At 48.6% G+C, this 19,466-nt stretch overlaps 1 protein-coding gene across 1 annotated transcript; it reads left to right on the plus strand.

Moving 5' to 3' along the window:
• Nucleotides 1-13,722: 13,722 nt before the first annotated feature.
• TRABD2B (TraB domain containing 2B) lies at nucleotides 13,723-18,402 on the plus strand. The gene is made up of 6 exons (XM_049775485.1): nucleotides 13,723-13,753; nucleotides 13,854-14,056; nucleotides 14,170-14,331; nucleotides 16,219-16,779; nucleotides 18,159-18,227; nucleotides 18,340-18,402. Exons 1-6 carry the CDS (start codon nucleotides 13,723-13,725, stop codon nucleotides 18,400-18,402), a joined length of 1,089 nt encoding a protein of 362 aa, XP_049631442.1.
• The last annotated feature ends 1,064 nt before the right edge of the window (nucleotides 18,403-19,466 follow it).

Here is a 19,466-nt window from a genome sequence, read left to right on the forward strand (position 1 = left end):
TCACCGGGTGTGCCCCTGACGAGAGAGAGAGAGAGAGAGAGAGAGAGAGAGAGAGAGAGAGAGAGAGAGAGAGAGAGAGAGAACAGAAGAGAAACATGAGAAAATAAAAAAAAACATGATACGCATAGGCAATATTTAGATAAGGCTATCTTTCAGACACAAAAAGGATAGAATAGAGCCCAAAATCATGAGTAATCACAATGAGATATCACCTTACATATTTTATACCAAGAACTAGTTGAAAGCTGCGGGATGGCAGGGATGCAGGATATTCTATACTCCTTCAGATTATGAAGAGGTGGGGCTGTCTTCAAAGAACATTCCTCAGTGTTCAGCCAAATGATGTATATGCACATTTCAGACTTTAACTATATGTTGAAATGCATCCCAGATTCAGAGAAGAAAATGTACAAGAACGTTCCTTACAGCACTTTTGTGGGGCCAGGTTGTTGAAAGCTACCTGGAAGATCATCATTCAAGTAGATGGCAAAATCAATGGGTTATTGCATTCAAGCAGCATTCAGAAAAATTAAAATGTATCATAAGAGCAAAAAGTAAAAACAGTAGAATTTATCTAAATAAAAATGCCAACAGAAACAGAGATTTGTAAGACATACAGAAACGAAAACCACACATAAAAATTTGTAATTATTGGGGCCAGAGTGATGGTATAAGCAGTAGGGCATTTGCCTTGCATGCGCTAACCTAGGATGGACCGTGGTTCGATCTCCCAGCGTCCCATATGGTCCCCCAAGCAAGGAACAATTTCTGAGCACATAGCCAGGAGTAACCCCTGAGCATCACTGGGTGTGGCCCAAAAAGAAGAAAAATGTGATTATTGTCTATGGTATGGGAAGGAGAAAAATAAGTAAATATTATAAAGAGAAGGTAGATCAGAAAGGAATATATATAAATATATTAAAATATTGTAAAATCACAACATGCCAAAATTTGTGAGATTCGGCTAAAACAAAAATAGGGAGTATTAAGTACATACACAGAATGGGAGATTAAAATTAATGACTTAAACTTTAGCAATAAGAACAAGAAAGTAGAAAAGTGAGAGAATTGTGAAAATAAGAACAGAAAAAAGCCACTATGGAGAAAATCATTAAGACTTAAAGTTGATTCTTGGAGAAGATCAATAAAATTGACAAAACTTTAGACTTATCAGGGAAAACTAGAAAAATCTTCTTGTTTGCACTCAGCCTACTCCTGGTAGGCTGGGCGTATCATATGAAATGCTGAGGATCAGACTTAGATAGACCAGGTGCAAGGCAAATGCCCTACCTGCTGTGTTATGACTTGGGCCCCTTTGTTTTGTTTTTGTTTTAGGCCAGACCTGGTAGTGCCCAGGGTTTTGTACTCAGGAACCACTGTTGGCAGTGCTCAGGGACCATATGTGGTGCTGAGAATCAAACCTAAGTTGGCTGCATACAAGGCAAGTGTTCTGTCCACTTGTATTACTCCAGCCCCGTGAACAGAAAAAACTTAAAAAGACTAAAATTACTATAACAGGAATGAGCCAGGGGATGCCATTATAGACCCACATAAACATCTTAATTGATTCAGAAAAATACTAAGTTGTGGAAAAATAAGAATAGTATACAAAGTTCAACTGTATTTGATGTTCTTGAAAGTATGATAAATTTGAAAAATTGATATGCTTGATTGAAATTTATTAAAGCATCAAGATGATAAAATTCTTTTTTGAATATGCAATTACACACACACTCAAAATATGGTTCAAAAATAAAACCTAAAAAGAGATAATCACGTTTATGAATTTGAAGCTAATATTGTTAACATGTAAATTCTGCCCAATTGATCTAAAGGTTTGTTGCAATCTCAGAAGTCTTTGTACAGATATGCCAGATGATTATAGAATATGTATGAAAAGGCAAATAACTTAAATATTTCAAACAAATTTAAAAGAAAGAACAAGTTTGGAAGGTTGTCTCTGACTAGTTTCGTAACTAATTCTAAATGTATAATGATAAAGCTAGGTGTGCTATCATTAAAATTACAAATAGTTTATTTTGTTTGTTTTGTTTTGTGACCACACCTGGTTGCACTCAGGGGTGACTGGTTCTTCGCTCAGAAATCACTCATGGCAGGCTCAGAGGACTATATGGGATGACAGGGATCCAACCTGGCAAACGCCGACCCACTGTGCTATCACTCTGGTCCCTGAAAATACAGATAAGTTTTATCAATGGAACTGGATGGACAGTCTGGAAACAGGTTCACAATAATTGTTTATATAAGTGCTAAGGCAGTTCAATAGAGAAAAGATAAACTTTTCAATTAAGGATGCTAAGACAAAAGGTTTCTGGAAACCTGAAGAAGATGGGGAGGAGGACCCAGAAGGAGGGAGGAGAAATGGAAAGAGAAAGTGGAAGAGGATACTTCAAGGCAGTAGGTATCCTGCAAACTAAACTCAACTGTGGAGAATACTGCTCTAGGTGATCCATCCCACAATCTGGGGCTTTCCCCATCTTCCTTTCCCTTCCTTTGTTTTTCCCTAAAAAAGTCTCCTACTGAAAACAAAAACAAAAAAAAAAAGTAAAATAAAAACAGCTATGAATAGATCACTACAAATTTAAGTGATCTTAATAGAGCACCACAAACTTAAGTGAATAGATTACCACAAACCTTTTGAGGGAGCCATATCTGATGGTCCTCAGGGGTTACTCCTCACTCTGCACTCAGAAACCATTTCTGGCAGGTTCAGGGCACCATATGATGCCAAAGATTGAAATCAGGATAGCTGCGTGCAAGATAAGCACCCTACCTGTTCTGCTATCTATTGCTCGAGCCCCAATCACCACAAACTTAAGTCTTAAAACTGTAAAACTTCAGGAAGAGACCTAGAGAAAAACTTTAGTGATCTTGATTAGATCAAGGTTTCTTAACTAAGATACAAAGATAGAGTATGAATGATTATACAAAAATGATCAATTATATTTATTCAGAATTAAAACTTTTTCTTCAAAAGACACTGTTGAAAACGCAGATGCAAGCAATGAACTGAGAGAAAATATTTTCAAAACTGGTGTTTGGCAAAGGACTTATAAGTAGAATATTTAAAGAACTATTACCATTTAACTATAAAAAAGCAAACTGATCCAGTCCAAATGAGAAAAAAGGGAAAAATAAATAGGAATATTCTAAAACAAACAAAAAACAAAAAGCAAACAAACAAACAAAAAACAAAACAAAAAAACAACCCCAAACCCTAAATGGTGGCAATTAAGTACAGAAAATATGTCCAACATTAGAGACAAGCAAGTTAAAATTCTGGTGAGATACCACTTCAACCTCAAGGGTGGATATAATAACCACAACACAAGGCCAAGTGTTGGCGAACAGAAGGAATCATGGGAACTGTTATGGCTCTCATCTTGTGAAATGCCTGACTAGCAGGAAGTACTCTAGCATATTCTTGATGAGTGGTGGCAGCTAGTAATAGCTGCTTTTTATGAGCGGAGCTAGACACAGTTAATGAACGACTAGCATGCTCTCTTACTTCACACAGCTTCTGTCTGATCATTCCCGTCTCCAATACTCCTCATTCACTTTCAGAGGGACTCTTGTTTTTCTAGTTCTGAGCTAATGTTTTACACCATCTTTACAGAGTTTGATTGCTCTAGCTGTAGGATTTCTGCAACATTTGAGGAATCAAGGATGTAATTTGTAAGGAATTGGTTGTTATCGAATGGGTTAGACTGAGTGAAAGGTGCTGATATTAGAGGAAAAGAAGATATGGGGCCATCAAATAATGCACAGGTGAAGAAAATATGCAGAGGCCAAAAATCCTTCTAAGTTAGGAGCTTGTGCAACTTTAGGATCTGACTGGATTCCAAGACCTTTGTGTAGAGGTCAACATGGCATTGTGGAAGAACACCAGTTAGAGGCAGAGAAATCTTGGAAAAAAATCTCTCAACTTCCAAACACCAGGCACATAGATAGTGGATTAATGATAGAAAAATCACTAAATGGAAATCTGTAGAAGGACGGTACAATTTCCAGACACAAGGACTTATGGGGGAGAAAAAGGTTAGGCCACACCTGGTCGTGATTAAGGTCTATTCCCAGCTCAGTTTTTGGGGATTGCTTCCATTGGTGCTAAGAGAACCATGAGGTGATGAGGATCAAATGAGGGCCAGACCAAATACCTTCATCCCTGTAGTATCTCTTTGGCTCTAGACCCAAGGATTTTTTAAAAGAACGATCCAGAGAGTGAAAAGAAGCCAAATATTTAATAAAGGGAATCAAAGAAAGAACAGAAATATCCCTGGAGAGCTTTCATGAAGGAACTGGAGATTGTATTCCTAAGGTCCTAATGGTTGGAACCAGAAACTTGTAGGTAGTCAGAGAAAGGATCAGTTTAAAGACATGTTCAGGTTTGCCTAAAGTGGAGTCAGCTATCTCCAAAAGTAGAGAAATTCCTATCACTAAATTTCATAGGCAGGATTCAGATAAGATGGGTTGGAAGAGGTTTCAAACATAAAATGTGAAAAGTAGGGGCCGGAGAGATAGCATGGAGGTAAGACGTTTGCCTTTCATGCAGAGGGACTGTGGTTTGAATCCCGATATCCCATATAGACCCCTGTGCCTGCCAGAGGTGATTTCTGAGCATAGAGCCAGGAGTAACCCCTGAGCACTGCCGGGTATGACCCATAAACAAACAAACAAAAAACAAAACCAAAAAAATGCGAAAAGTAGAGCATCTGCTTAAATTCTGAACAGAGGAAAATTGGTGTGGATGTGACTGGTCATTTACACGGAGATAAACTGGTGGTTCAGATCAGAAAGTCAGTAGAAAAGAGCCGAATGGAAACCAAATTCCCTGGATTGACTTAACAAACAGAAGCTCACTATATAAGGAAGAATGCTGGGCATGAGAGACAGTCCTCAGATCTCCTGCTAGCCTTGTGAAATTAGAGACACAGGCCTTGTGGGGGGTATAGGGCCTGAAAACTGGAGTGCTGGCTAGGTTTCTCTACTTACCTCCACAGCATCAGTGTAGAGAAGCACAATTGTCCCATGATTTTTAAAATCCTCATGTGCTAGTCCCACTATATTTATGCTCTGCATTAAACATTGAGAATAAAAGAACTACACCAACTGGTTGTTTGCATTTCCTCTCTGTTCCCAGCTCATTATATCTGAGCTTCTATTTTCAACCAACCACTAACACAGCTTTTGTCACATTCCCTCTGGTCAAGTCTGTTGGTCACATCTCTGCTTTACTATATTGAATATCTTGTTTCCTATCTGGCTGCTTCTGCTTCTGTCTCATTTGATGAATGCTACTCTCTCAAACTTGAGATGGTTTAGTCTCCTGGACTTACCCTAAGCCTCCTTCACATTTCTCTGCTCTCTCTCTCTCTCTCTTTGTCTGTCTCTATCTCTGTCTCTGTCTCTGTCTCTCTCTCTCTGTCTCTGTCTCTCTCTCTGTCTCTCTCTCTCTCTCTCTCTCTCTTTTTCAGATATGTCCTTGGCTTTAAATATTCTCTATGGAATAGAGTCTAAATGAACCTATTCAGCCCTGACTGCTCCCCAAGCTCATTTGTAAGGGATTTCCTTAACGCCTCCCTATGGACCCTAGTAGGCAGCTCGTACTGAACATGACAAAATATGAGAGAGTATGTGTGTGTGTGTGTGTGTGTGTGTGTGTAGGGTTTAAGGCGCATGCCAGATTCCTGAACTACAAGAGCCCCTGCAGCCCCTGAGCACCACTGGGATGACTTAGGTAATCCCTGGCACTGTAGTGCCCAAGTACTGCCACATCCTTGGGTACCAGTATTGAGTTGCCCAGCCAGTTGAAACAGAATCACTGGGTGGGAACTTCTGTGGCCCCTGCAAACTGCTTTGTAGACTCTCCAAAAGGAAAAACCTCCAGGTCATCCTTCATCCTGCTCTGTCCTGAGCCCTATTATATCTGCCATAAAAGCACCCCCTACTGGATCTAACTCTGTGGGAGAAAAACGTGCGCCCCTCCCTTCAGTTCTGTCAGACTGGTTCTCATTTCCCAACCACATACCCTGTCACATTCATTATCTCCATCTACAGGTTCATTTTTTATTATAATTTTCTTCATGAAGTAATACACATGTGGCAGGGATCCTACCTATCTTGTTCACCAATTCCTTAGCACCCAGCATTGTTTAGAGACTACAGAGATGTACATGCAGCATCACGAGTGAATCAATGGGTCTTCTCACCCACTTTACCAAAGTTACAACCAAGCCCATCAGCACCATGGGGCAGGAACTTGCAAAGCATGAGCATAGGACAGGCTCTGGACTCGTCACCTTGGAACATCAGCCCAGGCTCCACCATTGACGTGGGGCCACTGTTTGGACCTCAATATCCTTATCTATAAAGTGAGGAGAAGAATAGTTCCTCACTCATCACTTTACAGTGAACTCATTTCACTGAAGAGATGGCGTGGTGCCCGGCACATAGCAAATACTCAGGAGAAGTTAGGAACGACCACATCCTTGAAGCAGCAAGTCCTCTGTTAGATTCCTCTCGGTATTCTGAAGTAGGGTAATTTTTGGTGGTGGAATTCTGCCCTGTGCGTAGTAGAACAAAGGATAGCATCCTGGTTTCTACCCTTTAGATTCCAGGGACACTTTCCTTAACCTGAAAACCAAAAGTGCCCTGAAGTAAAATCAAAATTGTAAGGACTGGAGAAATGAAAACCATTGGCTCGAAGGTATATATCTACCTTGACCTCCACAGACAGATATGAAATTAGAAGCTCACAGAGTTTAAAATCACTTGCCCAAGATCCGGTTGTGCTGACATGGCCCCATGGGTTGGAGAGTAGGAGCAAGGACTCCAAAGCTTGCCTCCCAGCCCCACAGCACACAGTCCTCTCCGCACTCCCTGTGCCCCAGGCTCGAGCCCCCCTCTCTGGCTCTGGTCGGCTCGCACACTCACAGATCCGTGCTAATTACACAGCAATGTAAAACCTTATATGTGGTTTGTTATTCTATACCCAGGAACATGGTCCACAGCCTTCATTACATAAAGCAGCTGTGTGTATACTTGGGGCCCAAGTGCTATTTAGTGGTCAGCTCATTGGGATATTTTGTTTCAAGCATTCCGTTTCTTTTCTGCCTTTCCATACCTCCACTGAATCCTAAAGAGAACATAGCCACACGCAGGTCGGACTAAAGTGGAAGGCAAAGGTCTCCTAAATGACAAGTGTCCCACACTTCTAACTAGAATGCGAGAGGCAGCTCCGAATGTGCCGCATGTGGTGTGAAAATGTGCCATTCTGATTTTGTTTGTGCATGTGTGTTCACAGATCATATCTAGTTGATCTGTGATCTGTCCTACCTTTCCAAGTATGTCTTAAAGCAAAAAAGTTTGTAGAAAGAACCAGTCTTTTTTGTTTGTTTGTTTTTTAGGTCATACCTGGTGGCACTCAGGGGTTATTCCTGGCTATGCACTCAGAAATTGCTCCTGGCAGGCATGGAGGACCATATGGGATGCCGGGATTCAAACCACTGTCTGTCCTGGGTCGGCTGCATGCAAGGCAAATTGTCCTACCACTGTGCTATCTCTCTGGCTCCAGGAACCAGACAGTCTTTCTAATGATCAGCTGTGTAGCTTGACTATATAATGTCAAGCTAAGACTCAGTGAGACTCCCCGAGAGACTCAGTGTCCCCATCTTTAAAATGGAGAGTGTGTTACCTGTCTTGCAGTGTTTTCTGTGATCCTTTGAGGAAGAGCACAGAATTACTCTACCACTGATCCGCTCCTTTTCCTCTTTCACTTGCTTTCACCCCAGCTCACTCTCAATATCCCTCCTCTTTTCTAGCCAGAAGGGCCCTTGCCCACCACCCCTTGCCTTCCATTTACCCAGATGCAGCAAAGGCACTTTCCCTCTATTTTAATCCTGCTCTTTCTTTGTGGCCCACTGCAGTCCCAGGCTTCTGGGATGCTGTCCTTGACAAGAAAATGCTCCCCAACTCCTCTTAGGCTTTTGTAATGCCAAAGATCCCCATTACATTGAAAATGTCCTCGGAATTTTTATTTTCTGTCTTAATCAAAAGTTGCAAGCAGCCTGAGATCAGACTAATCCTTCGTGCTGACCGAGAGCAGTCCACGTGGGATGCCCAAATGTCCATGTGAAGTCATACATCACACAGGTCCATCACTGCAGCTACTCACACTGAACTGGAGAGAAGCTGCTGAAGCAGATTGTTAGCTGCTCTCTACCTACACTCCTAATTGACCCAAAGCAAGCCAAGTTCTCTGAATGACTTTCCAAGGCCACTCATGGTCTTCCTCCCCGTGGCCCTTCCTGCTTTTATTCCTGTGTCCCAGCTCTCCCCAACATCAATAGTGTTCCTCCCAATATGCTAAACACTCTCACTCACATGCTCGTGCCCCCACTGTTCCCTACTCTAAAATGACCCAAAGCAAGCCAAGTTCTCTGAATGACTTTCCAAGGCCACTCATGGTCTTCCTCCCCGTGGCCCTTCCTGCTTTTATTCCTGTGTCCCAGCTCTCCCCAACATCAATAGTGTTCCTCCCAATATGCTAAACACTCTCACTCACATGCTCGTGCCCCCACTGTTCCCTACTCTAAAATGACCTTTCTTTCTTCCTCCTTTCCCTGGACAAATCCCTCTCATTCTCAAAGGTCAGCACGATTATTAGCTTCAAGGAAAGACTTAAACTGGCTCTTCTCCCAAATCTGGCTTTTTCTCTCTTTGAGCACATGTCTCACTCTCACCCTTTTTACCTCTTTGCTTTGCAAAAACTGACTTTTCTTTTCTAAAAGCATGTCTCACCCTCACTCTTCACCCCTTTGCTTTGCAAAACATCCTACTTGTCATATCACAGTGTCTCTCACTGGACTGCAACTTTCTGAGACAGCCCCCACCCCTGCACTGGCTGCCACTTGGGTGTCCCATCTTTGCTAGTAGCTTTCTCCTTTCTTAGCTCCTGCACTTGGTGAGAAGCCCCTTCTCAGCCATCAGCTACTCTTTCCAGAATTGCTCTCTTCTGATTACCTGTGTGTCTCTCTCTTTTCTGGTTTTTATCATGGTTCAACTGTGGGAAACACTGCTGAAATCTGCGAATCTACATGGCTCCAGAATCACCTTCCCTTCTCCCTATCCCCAAGGCTTTCTTCAGTCATCCAGGACTAATTCCCAGCCACAGAAGGGGAAATCAGGTGAAGAGCACAGAGTCCTGGGCAGTGCAAGCTAGGCACATTGCATGGTGATTGGATCTGGAAGTCATGTCAGGTCAGTTCAGCTGAAATCACCAGAGTGGTCAAGGGTCCAACCAGGCTCTGGCCAGAAGCAAGAGCAGTCGTGGGTCACAGGGGAGTTCTTCCTTGGGGGTCAGCAAAGCAGGAGGTCTCCTATTCGCTGTTCCTGAGAGATGTCCTAGGCAGTGCTGAGGCGCCTGGATCTGCTCAAGTGGCCAACATTGTTGGTTTAGTTCCGCTACATGGCTTCTGTTCCTGCCCCGTCATTACAGACTACAGCTTCCCCGTACCCATCTGATTGAACAACTCAATTAAAAGGCAATAAAAGGAAAGTGGGCCGGCTGTGCCCGAGGACCAGAGGCAAGTTTCTGAGCTTCCACTGCTTTCCATCCTGCCCAAAGGCCTAGGCAGGAGGTGTGTGTATATGTGGGGCTGTGTGGGTGGAGGTTGGTACCTGGATCCCAGTGTCTGAAACAGAACATCCTTCACAATGAAGAAACTATGGTTAGAAAAGCCTTGGGAGATCTTTAAATGTGCTTGGTGGGAGGTCAGTAAAGTGGGACAGAACCCCAGAAATAAGGCTGCCCATCCTGACTTCTAGGCACGCAGGGGTGGAGGCAGTGAAGAAAATGGGAAGAGCTTGTCTTCACTCTATCTTGGGGTTCCAAACATTCTCTCTCTCCCTCTCTCTCTCTCCTCTCTCTCCTTTTCCCCTCTCTCTCACAGTTTGATAAACATTAAATTCCCATTCCATGAAGATGACTCATTTAAGCTGTACAGTGAAAGACTCTTCAGTGATTGTCCCAGTTGACCAATCCATCAATTTCAGCGTACTTACATCCCTTCCAGAAATCCAGTGTCAAAGAGTCATGGTCCCCAACAGCCCAGTCCCTCCTAATTCTGAGTAAGTCAGTGATACTCAACTTGGTTTCAACTAGAGGCCTCTAGAAGGGCATGGAAACTCTTATGCTAGGGACCAAACTCAGGTTCTTTTTTTTTTTTTTTTTTTTTTACTTTTGGGTCATACCCGGCAGCGCTCAGGGATGTGACCTAGCTCTATGCTCAGAAATCACTCCTGGCAGGCTTGGGGAACCCTATGGGGTGCTGGGATTTGAACCACCATCCTTCTGCATGCAATGCAAACACCCTACCTCCATGCTCCAGCCCCCAAACTCAGGTTCTTATACATGCAAGGCATGAAGCTCTGATCCCCTAGTGATAACCTCCAGTTCCAGAATAATAAACTTGAAACTGACCCCTATTGAACCAGTACCCTATTATTTTTTATGACTAAATAGTATTCCAACACGTGACAATATCATTTTGTATTTGTATTCATACATTTGTTAATGGATACTGGGCAATTTCCTCCTTTTAGATATTTTTTTCTTTTTTCTTTTTTTTGCATGGGGGCTCCTACACAGTGTTTAGGGGCCATAAGGACCATTCCTACTGATACTCAGCGAACTAGGCCAGGTAAATCAATGTGAAGATGTGAAAATGTGATGCCATTCATGCCCTGTGACTCCAGCGACCACCACAGCCACACCTTGAGAGCCATGTAGTGCTGAGAATCAAACCAGGTCAGGCAGGTGCAAAGCATGAGTCCTGGACTTGTGTGCTTTCTTCTTAATCCATTTAACTTCCTTGGAAGGCTGCTATGCTCACCACTAAACCACTAAGACACCTTTTAGCTCCCTTAGATAATGCTACTGTCAATATTTGTGCATAAGATTTTGTATAGACATATGTTTTCATTCTCCTGGGCAGGTACCTCGAAGTGGAAAACCTGTCTATTCTTGCGGCTCATTAACAACCTCAGTGACAAAAGCATTATTGCACACCCGGATTCAGAAAAAGAATGCAGGCAGGGAGCAGAGTGGAGAGAGATAAGAGAAGGTTGCTGTTCCAGCTCTGTCACACACGCATAGAACAGGGTCAGGAAGCAGATAGGCAGTTGGGACTAATGACCATCAAAATCTTTCCTGGTTTAGAAAAAATGCACAGGTCAGTTTAAAAACTACATGCACTATAGGAAGAAAAGGCAAATAAAAAGAAAAGGTTTTATGCTAAAAAGGGGGGGGGGAGACTGGAGGAATAGTATAGTAGATAGGAGGTTTGTCTTGCACTTGGGTTCCTGGGTTTGATCTCCGTCATCCCATAGGGTTCCCTAAAGCACTGCCAGGAGTGATTCCTGAGTGTAGAGCCAGGAGTAACTCACAAGTGCTGTTGAGGTTGGCCCCCCCAAAACAAAACAAAACAAAATAATTACACACACCTTTTCATATGTACCATCCCTTTATTGCTTAGATCCGTTTTTTTAATTTGCTCAGTGTTTCTCTTAGCTACCCTCTGCCTGCAGCTTCCAGTTCTCCACCACACACGAAGTTCTTCCTTTCTCACTCTTCTCCTCCCTCTTTCCCACTCTTTCTCCTCACTCAGGGAACCTCAGATCTTCAGCGGTTAAAAGTCCTTGAAAGGAGGGTTCTTATCACAGCTACACTCTCGGAGATCTGGGCATGAAACACACTTGGCACTCTTATCTGTCGCCAGTTCAGGCACTCTGGAATGCTGTATCTCTGTCCCTAGATGTACAGGAGGAGACAGAGCTTGCTCTGAGAAATCACCACCATTCACTGATTTTGTCCCATAGAGATGGCAATTTCTTTTTTTTTTTTTTTTTGGTTTTTGGGTCACACCTGGCAGTGCTCAGGGGTTATTCCTGGCTCCAGGCTCAGAAATTGCTCCTGGCAGGCACAGGGGACCATATGGGGCGCCGGGATTCAAACCGATGACCTCCTGCATGAAAGGCAAACGCCTTACCTCCATGCTATCTCTCCGGCCCAGAGATGGCAATTTCATGTGGCTCAGCCTGCCAGCCTCTGGGGTTCCAACTGTCTGTCCATTCATCCCAAAGGTTCAGATCTATGGCTTCCAGCCAGAGGGTCTTCCTCACCCCAATGAAAAGAAATGGGACACCCCCCCAGCTGGTCACTGTGGTGCTTGAGGACAGGAGCTTAATATGGGCAAGGAGTCAGGAAACCTCTCCACTTGCTGCCCAGCTCTTGGATCCTGGGTGTCCCTGCTCCAGTCCAGGCCTCCCAAATGGCCTGACCCTACTCCGATCACTCTTTACCCTGTTTCAATGAAAGCAGGAATGGAGGCTCTTAGTAAGACCCTCCAGCCAAGAGGGAGGGACAGAGCTCCTGCTCTAGCTAAGTCTAAGGGCTTATGGTCCCCCATAGGCACCTCGGTTTCTGCCTGGAGACTCTGCAGCCTCTTCACTCAGGTCCTGCAGTTTGCTCTCCTAGTCTGCTTCTGGCCCTCTCCCGCAGCCGTCTCTGGCTACCTACCTTCTCTGGTTTCCCTTTACCCTAACATTTACTGTCCATTTCAGTCCCCACTTTGCACATCTTCCCTCTCTTCCTTTCTAGGTTCCTGATGATTTCTACCTTCCTCACGTCACACCTCGGGCTGTTTTAAAGGACCAAGAGAAGTGAACTCCCATGAATAGAGAACCAAGTGACTCAGTTTCCCCCTTGTGTTGGAAATGGTTCCAAAGCTTGTCCTTTGCCCTTACTCTAGGCTTAGTTGGATTCTCAATAAAGGGGGAATAGGAAATCTTCCTGTGCCAAGGGGTCGGGATATAAATTCTCACTCTTCCAAAGTTACTTAAGAGGAAACGCTTTGAAGCTCTAAAGGACTGCTTCCATGGGAGATTCGAGCAGTCTCGAGGAAGAATAATGTCGATCGGTTCTGCCGTCTTTCATTCCATCGAGTTCATTTGCTGAACTCTCCTTTAAACTTAAGCCTGCCAGTCTCAGGAGACTGGCTAGCTAGAAACGTCAAGTGCCAGCATCCCAGGATTGCCTTTCCTGGTGCAATTTCGGAGCTTCTGTCGTTCTGTCCGTCCGCTCACTCCCGTGAACAAGCTCCGGGACCTGCCCATGGGGTCCCTGTTCCCCCGCTGGCCAGCCAGTCTGCAGTGACAGCCAGCAAGCATCCCTGGGGGGGACCTTCCGCGGGGACCGCTAGAGCGCAGTCCGTCCGTCCGTCCGTGCTCCGGGGCCTCGGCACGGGCGCCCTCTGGCGGTCGCGCGTGGGGGGACGCGGGCGCGGGCGGAGGCGGGCCGGGAGCGGCGGAGGAGGCGCGGGCAAGGGGGAAGGCAAAAAGTCGCGCTGGGAAGTTTGCACAAAGTTGGGCAGCGGCTGCCGCGGGGCTCTGCCTTCCTCCGCGCGTGGAGGAGCGCGCGCAGCCTGCCATGCCCATCGGACCCCCGCCTGGCCGCGCCCGGGCGTTGCAGATCGCCCCGATTCCCCGCGGCCCGGCCCCCCGCCCCCGAGCCGGGTCCTCCCCTCCCCCCGCCCCGGCGGCCCCAGCCCCCCGCCCGGCCCGGCTCCGCGCCGCTCTCTCTCCCGCCCGCCCTCCTCTCCCTCTCTCTCTCTCCCTCCTTCCCTCCCGAGCAGCAGCGGCAGCATGGCGGAGCCCGGGCAGCGGCCGCGCGGCCGCCCGCCGCCCCTCTGAACCCCGCTCCGGGGCAGCCGGGCACCCCCAGCCCGCGCCCTGCCCCGCGCCCGCCGCACTTGTCCCCCTTGCGCGCCCTCCAGCCCCTGGAGCCCCGCGCGCAACGCCCGGATCCCCGGCAGAACCGCTCCGGGGTCCCTCCGGGCGCGCGCGCTCCGAGCCCTCCGCACTGCGCCCCAAGACCCCCGACGCGCCCCGCACTCAGCCTCCCGGGGCTCGGCTAAGCCCCGGTGAAGGGGCGCCCCCTCTCCCGACAGTCGGAGCCCCGCCCCCGAGGGGACCCCAAGTCCGGCAGGGACAGCCAGCCACGCCCCAAAGGGCTCCCGGCATCCCGCGGCTGGAGCCCCGCGCTCCGCAAGAGCCTCCGTGCCCAGCTGGGGGGTGTCCCCGCCCGCCCAGAGGGGGTCCCCCCGCTCCCCGAGCGCGCACCCCGCGGGGCCCCCCAGCAGGATGCACGCCGCCCTGGCCGCCGCCGCCGGGCCGCTGCTCGCCGCCCTCCTGGCCATCGCCCGCGCTCGCCCGCAGCCGCCCGACGGAGGACAGTGCCGGCCGCCCCGATCGGTGAGCGAGCGCCTGCCCGAGAGAGACACTCTCTCTCTCCTCCCGGACCGGCCCCGGCCCACCTTGGCCCGACCCGCTCCGCCTCTGTCCGAGCCCCCCAGTGGGGCGCTCCTCGCCTGGCCGCACCCGCCGGACCTTGCGCCCTGCGGGACGGGACGGGACGGGACGGGGCAGGAAGGTCGCTCTCCGCGCCCCCCTGGACTCGCATCTTGCCCGCTCCGCTCTGGCATGGGTTCCCCACGCCTCGCACTCTTGCTCCCCACTTCGCTGCCCAGCGATTCTTTCCCGCAGTAGCCCCTTCCTTCTTCTCGTCTCTCTGTCCCCCAAGGCCAGCCCCCTCGCTCCATCCTAAGATCGACTTGCTTCCAACCCGCTTCTCCCTAACTTATCCAGCCCAGGTAACCCCGCACCGCTCTCCCAGGCGCCCCCATTTCCACCCACATGTAGGAGAGGAGAGGAAGGAAGTGCCAGCATGCTGGCCTGATCTTTACTGGAGGGTTTTAGTAATTACAGGTTCTCCTAATTTTTCCTTCCAAACCCAAGGAATCCCTTGATTATTTTTTTTTTTTGCATCGCCCCCCCACCCCCCACTCCACTTCTATGGTTGGAAAATACAATTGAGTTGGAAGCAGGCATCCCAGATGGGGGTTGGACCCTCCCTTCCCTCCTGCCCTGTTCCAGGCAGTTAGGTGACCTTGGGCAAGGTGCGCCTGCAGGCCTGCCCAGTGTACAGCGGTGCTGGCCAGCCCCAGAGAGCTAGTCTGGCTTGCAGGAGGCTGGGGTTCACAGAGGGTGGTTAGTAAGTTGAGGCACCATCCCCTCCAACCACTAGAACATCATACTCATATCAGACGGGAAAATCATGTCAGTTGACCTAAAGCTTAGGTTACAGGTGGGCAGGAGGAGGCTTGGGGACTTTTCTGGATAGAAATTGGCTGTCAGTGAGAGTTATGGAAGTCCTTTTCCCATGCAACCCTAAACTGGGTAAACTGACTCTAGAAAAAGAAGCCCCTCTGCTTCTCTACTCTCCTCTTTCCCCATCTGTAACACACACACACACACACACACACACACACACACACACACACACAGAAAGAAGCTCCTCTGCCTCTCTACTCTCCTCTTTCCCCATCTGTAACACACACACACACACACACACACACACACACACACACCCTAGTCTGGAGTTTAGTCACAGAAGATGACAGAAAATTAGGGTTAGAGACCAAGCACATCTTTTTCAAGGAGGATTCTGGAAAACACCCAAAATATGTGCATTTGGGGGACTAATTCTGTGGAATCTTCCCCTCCCAAACCAGGGCCTTGAGACTTCCCTTTAGCCTGCAGGTTTTAAAGCACTTTCTCATCTGTAATTTTGCCTAATAGTAGAGAGTCGCTGGTCCCTACCAATCTGCCCTCCCTTATGAAAACTGCCCTCAGTGAACAGAAGTGGGTATTTGAGTTGGTGCTGTGGGACTCCTGTTTCTCACAGGGAGTTTGAACATATATGGATTCCTTACTTTTTACCTGAGGAAGATCTGGTACCCTCCCCTACTCTACCTGAAGTCCCACCAAGGAAGGGTCAGCCACGCATGAATATTGGCAAACTTATCCTCAGGAGCTGTCCTGCCTGGCTCCATGGTTCCTGAGCACCACATTTCGCTCCTGCCAACAATATTTTTTCACAGTTTCCCCCTTTCATCCAATTTTGTTGAGTCTCAAGTCTGTAAAACAAGGACCTCAGGATCCTATAACTAAGGCATGTCAGGGTTTGAGTGCAGGTCTTGGGGCTTCCCCAGCCCTTACTTTTTGCCTACTCTGCTAACCCTGGCTGATTCTGTCTGGGCCTCATCTGTCCCTTGTACCTTCTCCCCCCATTCCCCACAGCAGAGGGACCTCAACTCGTTCCTGTGGACGATCCGACGTGACCCCCCAGCCTACCTGTTTGGCACCATCCACGTGCCCTACACCCGCGTCTGGGACTTCATCCCCGACAACTCCAAGGCAGCCTTCCAGGCCAGTGCCCGTGTCTACTTTGAGCTGGACCTCACTGACCCTTACACCATCTCAGCACTGGCCAGCTGCCAGCTGCTACCCCACGGTGAGAACCTGCAGGACGTGCTGCCCCGGGAGCTCTACTGGCGGCTGAAGCGCCACCTGGACTACGTGAAGCTGATGATGCCCTCATGGATGACACCGGCCCAGCGTGGCAAGGGGCTTTATGCCGACTACTTATTCAACGCTATTGCGGGCAACTGGGAACGCAAGAGGCCCGTATGGGTGATGCTCATGGTCAACTCACTCACCGAGACTGACGTGCGTTCCCGAGGGGTGCCCGTGCTGGACCTCTACCTGGCCCAGCAGGCCGAGAAGATGAGGAAAAGCACCGGCGCTGTGGAGCGAGTAGAGGAACAGTGCCATCCACTCAATGGACTCAACTTCTCACAGGTAGGCCTGTCCCCTTGCGCCTCTCTCTCTACCTTTCTCTGTTAGACTGCCTCTTCAGGGCAGCTAGTGCCTGCATCTGGCTCCCAAGGAAGAGAGTCTTGGGGCCCCTGAAAGGAGGGGGACAGTACAGCTGCTTTTATGGTGGTACCAGGACACTGTGTGTGAGATAGGGGCAAAGAGTTAGGGGGATTGTTTCCTGTGGAGGAGATACACCCCCACCTGCTGTGCTTGCCTGAGCAGAAAGAATTTGCCTGGGAGCATCCAGGGATGCAAAAGAGAAAGAAGGAGTTGCAAATTTGCCGACTGGCTCTCCCAAGGAGCTGTGACTCTGAGCAGGAGGCCACTTTTAAGCTGCCCGGCCCAAGGTTGCACCCCACAGTCCTGTGTGCCTGGAGGAAGCACAGAGAGCGGGGGTAGTGTGGTCTGGGACCAGGGGGCACGTGACGTGTGTCCTGCACCCAGCTTGCTGTTTGAGCACAGCTGGTTTTCTTAGGCCTCTGCAAAGTCCTAGGCAACTGAGGCCGGGAGAAAGTCAGCAAGGACAGCCAGGGGGGTTAATAATTTCAAAGAAATGTGTTCGCTTAAAGGTTGACAGTTGTGATTTCTGAACCTCAGCACTGGGGGCAGGGAGAAGGGAGGCGCTTAGGGGGTTTAAAGTCTCTGGCTGCCAGAGGCCCAATCCAGCCAAATGTCATTAAAAGCCCGTCTCCATGGGCAGAGGTCACTCGCAACTCACTGGCCCCAAACTCCACTCTGAGGCTCTGGGAACAATGAGTTCACATCTGTGCCTGGAGACCAGGCTGTCAGTTCTGGAATGGGGGGGGGACTCTGAGTCAGGGCTGGGGGCTCCTGCAAGGAGGCCCCAGGATGGGACTTGGCCCGGTGCCCCCCAAGGGAGGCGTGATTTTACACACACACACCCCTCATGATGTACTTCTCCATTAAAGAGGCAGCAACAGGAATTGACAGGGCTGGAAACTCTACCTCGGGGACCAGACCTGTTTGCGGCTGGGGCTAGGGATGTTGCAAGCAAGCGCTTCACCAGGGAAACCGCGGCAGAAACTGATCCCTCTCCTGAGATCTCTGGCCTTTGTTTTTCCAGGGGAAATGCAATCTTGTCCCTGGGGAGGTAAGAAGCCAGATTGATTTGCCAGCCAAAAGAAAGGCTGGTTTGTCGGTCCTCCTGCTGGCTCTCCTGTAATTGCGGAGCCCTTACCCAGAGGGCCCTGGTGGCAGGAATACTGGGGCGGTTAGTCACGCCCCGCGGGGTTCTGACTACGCCTGACTCCTTCTCCACGGGAGGAAAATCCTGTGCATTCTCTGGCTCAGCGCTCGCTCCTCTGAACTAGCCGGCCCCGAAGAGCCTTTTCTCTTGCCAGCCTCTGAAGCTCATATTATCGGTGTTTGCGCCCTGTGGCTCGCTGCCACCCAGCTCATGTTGGAGGCAGGTCTGTGGGAGTCCTCTCTGTTCAGAGGCTGGGTCTGGCCCCGATAGCTTTTTTGCTTAGGGGAGGTGGGGTTCTGCCATCACTCTCAACACCCTCTTTGTACCGACCACAGAGGAATCTGACGAGGCACTACGGCAGCATGCAGGCCCTCTGGTTAAACAGCCCCTGCCTTTAATCTGTTGCTCTTAAAACAACAAAACTATCTTTCTGCGAGGTCTGGAAACACTGCTGTTGAGGCGGATGACGGCTTTGGTAGGCTGCAAACATTTGCTAGGAAGTGTGTGGAATCGACTATGTTTTAGGAAAAGTCTCTGAGAGCTGTGCCTTGGCCAACCTGGAGCCCGCTGACAGTCTCCAAAGCCCATGTTTGAAGATCAAACAAACGCAAATCTCTGGTTTCAGAAAGGCGCCTGCCTGGTCCCCGGCCTGGGCTCACCCTGAACCCTGTCCTGGGCCCAGCTCCCCTAGAGGGCAGCAGGAAGTAAGTCCAGGACCAGAGGAAACAGGGCTCGGCTTGGTCCCCTAATCTGCACAGCCTTCACCACCTGCCAGTGCCGCCAAGCCCGCCAATTTGTCCTCTTATCGTGCTGGAGCGAGGTGATGAAATCTCTCCTCCTTTCCAGGGGCTTGCTTTGAAGGGTGGGATTGCGAAGCCTGGGTGGAGGAGTGGTTGGGGATCCCCACCCCAAATTCAGAAATGCAACAGCCTTCTCGATGAAACTGTATGCAGGCGTGCACAGTTTGATATGAACATCTGTGATGCATTATTGTACCGAAATATCTGTTAAGTGCATCAGATTTTTATTTTTTCTTTCCTCTCAGCATTACTGTTATTGCAAAATATTTTGGGGCGGGGGTGGGGGGGTTCAGGAGAGCCACGAGAGAGGAAGGCGGGAAAAAGAAGCTTTAAAAGAGGGCCTTTTTGTTCAGACCTGGGATTTTCGTTTTTCATTTTAGTATTTCTCAGATTTCTGTATTTTTTTTCTCCTGGGCAGAAACACCACATTTTTTCTTGTTAAGTGGAGAAAGAAAGCTTACATTTGGGGACGCCAGGGACTGAGGGGAGCTGCTGAACAAGCTTCTCCCACCGTCCTTAGCTTATAAGTTGGGTTCCTGAGCCTGGGCTCTGAAGTCAAGCTGAGATGTGGCCACCAGTTCCGGCACCACCTCGAATGTATTAGGTGACCTTGGGCAAGTCCCTGCCCCTTTTGGGGCCGCGTTTTGCTTGTCTATGAGATG

This window comes from Suncus etruscus, chromosome 6, assembly GCF_024139225.1.
Source record: "Suncus etruscus isolate mSunEtr1 chromosome 6, mSunEtr1.pri.cur, whole genome shotgun sequence".
Taxonomy (NCBI): Eukaryota; Metazoa; Chordata; class Mammalia; order Eulipotyphla; family Soricidae; genus Suncus; species Suncus etruscus.